The following is a 6,000-nucleotide window of genomic DNA, read 5'->3' as shown; positions in this document are numbered from 1 at the left end:
AGGTTTAAAGAGTGTTATGCCGAAATATGTCTTTGTTATGCCGGCCTGCGAAACGTTTGTAAAATTATATATTATAATTATGTACTAATAAAATTTAGCTCGAAGAAAGCCGGTAGTTCTATAGTTTATTGTAATTTAACAGCTTCTTAACGAGTGCTCTTATATACCCAGACCTCATTTGGTACTTGAATACCAAATTAGGGTTTTGATATCTTTTTTTTAACCTTTATCTAAAATAGCATTTTGCAACGGTTTGTAGTTTGTAGACTGACCGAAAAGTGTTTAGTTTAGCAGGTCTGTGAATTTACCATAGCCGATAGACAAAGCATCTATCGATATCGATAAGATGTCGGAAGGGATCGCAACACAATTAAATTTCTTGCTGTCAAAGACAGAGTACACTCAAATGTCATAGTGTTACTTCTATGCTTGTCATTGTTCTGAGGGTTATGTCATATAAGCGGCGATAGCCTAGTTGGTTGTGGAACGGACTGACGAGACGAATGTCCGCAGCTTCAAATCCCAAGGGCACACAACGCTGACTTTTCAAAAAGAAAAAAATATTTGTATACACACATAATTTTTATGTATTATCGCTTGCTCTAACGGTGAAAGAAACCTGCATACCTGAGAAGTTCTCTATAGGAATTTCAAGCGTGTGAGAAGTCTACCAATCCGCACTAAGCCAGCGTGGTGGACTTAGCCAAGATTAGGCCTTAGCCTAATCCCTCTCAATAGTAGAGGAGGCCCATGCCCGACAGTGGGACAGTATATAATACAGGGCTGATATTATATTATTATTATATTAAAAGTCATTAGGAAGTTTTCTTTGGTGTAATAAAGAAATTTAAATCAAAAAAAATTACCTTAAAGCGATCTGTATCTATCGCTAAGCACAGATTTACTCTGTTTACATTTTATTTATAAGTACGTCATAATGCATAATTGTCCTTTCTCGTCACCGTCTGCTGTGCTTCGTTGTGTCTCTTGGCAGAACTAATTTATCTTACTGTTTTTTTTGAGTGTTATATAACAGGACGTCGATATATTTAATTGTTACAGATATACTTATCGAAATCCACTGAAGCAGCATATAAGTGTGTAGAAAAAGCTAAAATTATTGTTCACTGTTAGAATTAAGAAATTAATAATGCCTAATTATCGAGGAAGGCTATAGGCGATATAACATTATGCTATGGACAATAGGAGCGGAGCACCAAGGAAAATTGTAAAAACGGAGAAAAAATTGTTCCTTTTGAGAACTTCCGTTGCGTGGGCTGCGTAAACGGTTAAAGGTACGCAACAGCCATGTATGATAGAATTGTTTCTCTTATTAAGTTCTAAAAAGTATATTATTTTAAAATAAAGTCTCTCGCCGCTGCTGTTTGTCCTGTCTGAACACGATAAATTCAAAAATTACCCAACGGATTTTGATGAAATTTGGTATGGAGATAGTTTGACACCCTGGGATGGACATAGGCTACTTTCTATTCCGGGATAATATATAGCTGGACTTGTATCCCGAAAAACTCATGTACGCGGGCGATAAATTAATATATGACACTAAATTTTACCATTGTTTACTTTAATTCATTAAATCACTTATAGGTATAGCGGATCTTCGCGTCAAAGTTTCACGCGAGCATATCTAAGTATAAGTATTTTATAATTATTGCTAGCTCATGTTAGACTGACGCATATGGGCATAGGCATATTTTCCTTGACGTTATAGCCCGGTGATCGGAAGTCTACTCTATAAGAGACTATACGTTACCATATCACGTATTGATTCCTATGTCAGTATACCCATACTCATGGTTCCACCTTAATGTTTCTTCAATTGTTTTACTTTATAGACAAGAGGTGTGTCAAATTTATTCCTAGCTAATTGAACGCTTATAGGCGTAAGACTTTCCGAAAATAAATTCGTAGATGCTTTTAGAGGATCATCATCATCATCATCTCAGCCACAGGAAGTCCACTGCTGAACATAGGCCTCCCCCAAGGATCTCCACGTCGACCTGTCGGAAGCGGCCTGCATCCAGCAGAGGATAAATGTTAGTAATTATGTTAACTCAGATCATGGTCCTCATTTTCAGCAGTCTCTGCTTTTACTTCTAACATCTAAAGTTCAATATTACAACATCTTCACAAACTTTCCGATTTATAATTTTAGTTACACATAAATTGTGTAAAATTAAAAAGATTTGTGTAGGGAATTATAAGCAAGGAAATCTAAGATTACTTACCAATTTTATAAGATCCCTTTTAGTTTAGTAACTTTATTAAAACCATTTTTCATTTCATAAAATTCGTGAAGGTGTGATACATTCACAGAATATTAGTATCCTCAATTAAAATTGTTAATGAAAATAAATTAAAAACATTGTTCAATATTTTAGTATTTATTAAAATGTTCATTTGAGGAGCCAGCACAAATGAAATTTCGACAGTTAAATTATTAAAATAATTTACAATATCGATCCTTGATTAACACAATTCAATATTTAAATTGATCTTAATTCAATACTAATATTTACATACAAGGTCAAGTTACACTAGGTGTACAGCTTTGCCATGTTTTAAAATCACTGATGGGCAAAGATTGTATTATTATTTTCAGAATTTATATTGCGTAAAGACTGATTAAAAATGGAGTCATACATCCATCGTGTGACTCATTTTTTTTCTCATTGAAGCATTGTATTATTTTTTATAGTTTTTGGTAGCCTTAGTTAATAAAGAATTCACGTATGTTAAATACAACTATTGCATTTGATCCTAATTTTAAAATCAAATGAGATAAACAACTACATTGTGACAAGTCAAAATTGATTACTCTAAGTTATCGATTATATTGGTATTTTAACCCTTTGAAATTCATCAGTAAATTATAATATGTATTTACAAACTTCATTCATTCGTTCTTTTTACAGAAGAATAAAATATGAAAGCATTTTCAAATGGCAAAGATACAATACGAGATTTTAAAATTCTATATTTAAATTGCCAGGTCTCTTACTAGAAACTATTATAACTAAATTAATGTTTATTTTATACAGTTTTCTACTTACTTATCTATCACTTAACATATTATTGAAAAGTATCTATCATTATAATACTGTTGAAAATTATATACAACATAGTTTATTGTTGTCTTATGTAATAATAAACAAAATACAAAAAGAATTAAGTACTACTTATGTTAGAATTAGAAATATTTACAATTTCATAGCAAGGTCTGTACTTTTATGAAATATGCTCAAATATTACAGCAATATAAATCTTATAAGAAAAGTCTTATGATTTAAAATTGAATTGACAATATTCGTCTCAAACCTTTCACCAAGTGCTAGTTCACGCTGCTGCCAGAATAAACATCGAATGCGGAATAAAACTCTTTTACCAAATCTTTTATTATGTATTTTAAATGGAGTAAAGCGCGTCTTTATTATATAATATATCGCCAATGGTTATTTAAACTTAGAATTGACTATACACTTTACAAATAGATACAATATTATTATGCTTAGAGAAGCGTTGGTGATCGTTCATCAAATTGATTCTAAGATATGTAACTAACATTTCTAATAATTTCTATAGATAATAAGGACCAAAACATTATTTTATAATTCATCACTCGTACCTACTAACTGGTGTTATTGTAGAAGTTATAGCAAGTATTCAAGGAGCACCTGAGTATGCACATGTCATAAAAATATACAAACCAGCACAATTTATGTATTTTTTATTAACCAAATGCCTATATATGGCCTATTTGCGTAAATTACATTAACTACTCTAACATATAGGAGAGGCTACGGGCGGGGGATGTGGAGGAGGAGCGTTCGCTGCTTGAGCATTTAAGAAGCCACTTTGATTCCCTGCCCATGGCTGGAGGTTTTGTAAAGCGCTTAAAGCGGTGTTCGCTGGCGTCGCTTGAGCAGTATTCGATGGTGGTTGGTAATGTAGCGCTGAAAGCGGTGCCGATCCCGGTGGAGGCTCGGGCATATATCCTTTGCTTAGGGCTTCAGCTTGAAGAGAGAGCATCAAGCGATTTGCTGCTTGTCGCTCCGCTTCACGTTCTTCGGCTGTTTGGCGTCTGCAACAATGAAAAAGCAAAGGTCATTGACAGGAAATATTTTCAGAACGACTTATGTAACTAGTGTCACATTGATTTTAAAGGCTAATTTAATACAAGCCTAATGGTTTAAATATAGGACTGTCTAAAACTATAAACGAAGACGTCATGCCTTCCTTATTTTGTGGCATGACCAGAGACCACGGTAGTTCTTTTTAATTTACAAATTACAATTCTCTGTTACAAGTATTCTTACTTCATAATATCTGAATAAGTACAAAACATTAGGACGGAGTTTACTATCCAAATATGACTATTTAAGATCCAATTTCCGAAGGAAAATAGGCATGCATGTTGAAAACATCAATTAAAGTCACAGCCCGTGTTCGACATCGCCGCTAGTGACAATGGATGATGTGGACGTGGCGACGCATCTGAATAATTGAACCGATAATGAGGCTCATGATCGAAATGTTCGCGATTATCGGCAAATTAAATTGACGCGTGTAGTGCAGGACATTTGACGTTCGTCATGTTTATTATTGATTTTACGATCGCGTGTTAGGGTTAGATTGTTTTCGAAGCAGTCAAATGCATGAGTGCAGTTATATTAAAGACAATTGTTTAAATATTAAAAAAAAAAATCTAGAGTACTTTAATGGTTGCGAAATACTTATAAATAATAATTTCCAAAAGTAGGTATTTAGGATTAGGTACAGACTATATTACTGAGGAAAAAGAATGATAAAAGTAATTGTTTTTTTTTAGTATAAAAGAAAATTGGAATACACAATAGTAATTTAAGTATATACAAAAATTTTAAATAACTATGTTAATTAAACAAGTACATACTAATATTAAGACGATAAAAGCTTTCTAATTAGAGCAAATATAATATTCTTACCATTCTTTAATATTTACCACAAATTTTATATTAAATTTCTTCCGTAACCATACTAAAATACAAACAACCCCACATAACAATTATCAACAATTATCGTTCAAAACCTAAGCTTTCAGCGTTTGAATTGTTGGTTAATAAAACATGAGTCTAAACGCGACCGTCTGACTTGATTTACGTCAATTAACCGTTCGTGCTAACAACGACTACCCTGTTGACAATAAATACGTGTAGACGTAATTATATTTAGATATTGGGTTATGTAACTGAATTAAAGTTTATCATATCCTAAGAAATTATATTTGGATAGATAAGTGATAATGTCTGTCGCGATAAAGAAGGAAAATTTGAAAATTTAAAAAATAGGTCGGGGAAATGTCTTTTCGCAAATAAGGTAGTGTAACCGAAGAAAGCCCGGCTCCCAAGACGGCCCACTATCCATGTTATTTTTTGTATTATAGTGCAAAATTATAATACGATTTTATTGTTACTTCTTTTATTATTAAATTTGAGAAAATGTTTTCTTTACATTTTTTATAAAACGATTTTATGAAGATTTTAAAATTAGGTGGGCCTTTCAGGGTTTCGACACCTTAATATGAATAAAATGGCACATATATACTGTAAATAAATTTTAAAAATAATTCTTGAGTTTCCATATAAAATGCAAAGAAACTTTATTTTCCCCAAAAAGTCTGTTAAGGTAGCTTTCTAAAAAATCAATTCATATTAGAAATTACTCTAACTTTGCCAACTAACGTAGATTGTGACAATGCAAAATACCTAACGATTATTAAAAAATATACACTTCTATAAGCTTTATTAAAATAAGGAAAGTTTACTTATATACTAATAGATGCACATTTAAAAGCTAATTTCAGATCAAGCACTTAAGACACATAATAATCCCTAAATTATACAGTCAAGAAGATAAACTATTTTACATGAATAATCCTGCCATTTAAAGTAAACAGCATTCTATTAAGAGACACATGCTCTTTCATACAACTTTATATGT

The 6,000-nt window shown here is 32.2% G+C and overlaps 1 protein-coding gene across 1 annotated transcript in view; it reads right to left on the bottom strand.

Annotated features, from left to right (window-relative positions):
* Positions 1–2,407: 2,407 nt before the first annotated feature.
* Positions 2,408–6,000, bottom strand: part of LOC115443360 (T-cell leukemia homeobox protein 2) — a gene marked incomplete in the record, with an annotated part of 33,779 nt that continues 30,186 nt past the window's right edge. Inside the window, 1 exon segment of the mRNA XM_037440281.1 lies at positions 2,408–4,104. Coding sequence (XP_037296178.1) covers positions 3,802–4,104 — 303 coding nt within the window.

This window comes from Manduca sexta, chromosome 18 (genome assembly GCF_014839805.1).
Source record: "Manduca sexta isolate Smith_Timp_Sample1 chromosome 18, JHU_Msex_v1.0, whole genome shotgun sequence".
NCBI classification, from domain to species: domain Eukaryota; kingdom Metazoa; phylum Arthropoda; class Insecta; order Lepidoptera; family Sphingidae; genus Manduca; species Manduca sexta.
The sequence above is the reverse complement of the archived record's forward strand: the minus strand, read 5'-3'. Positions and strand labels throughout refer to the sequence as shown.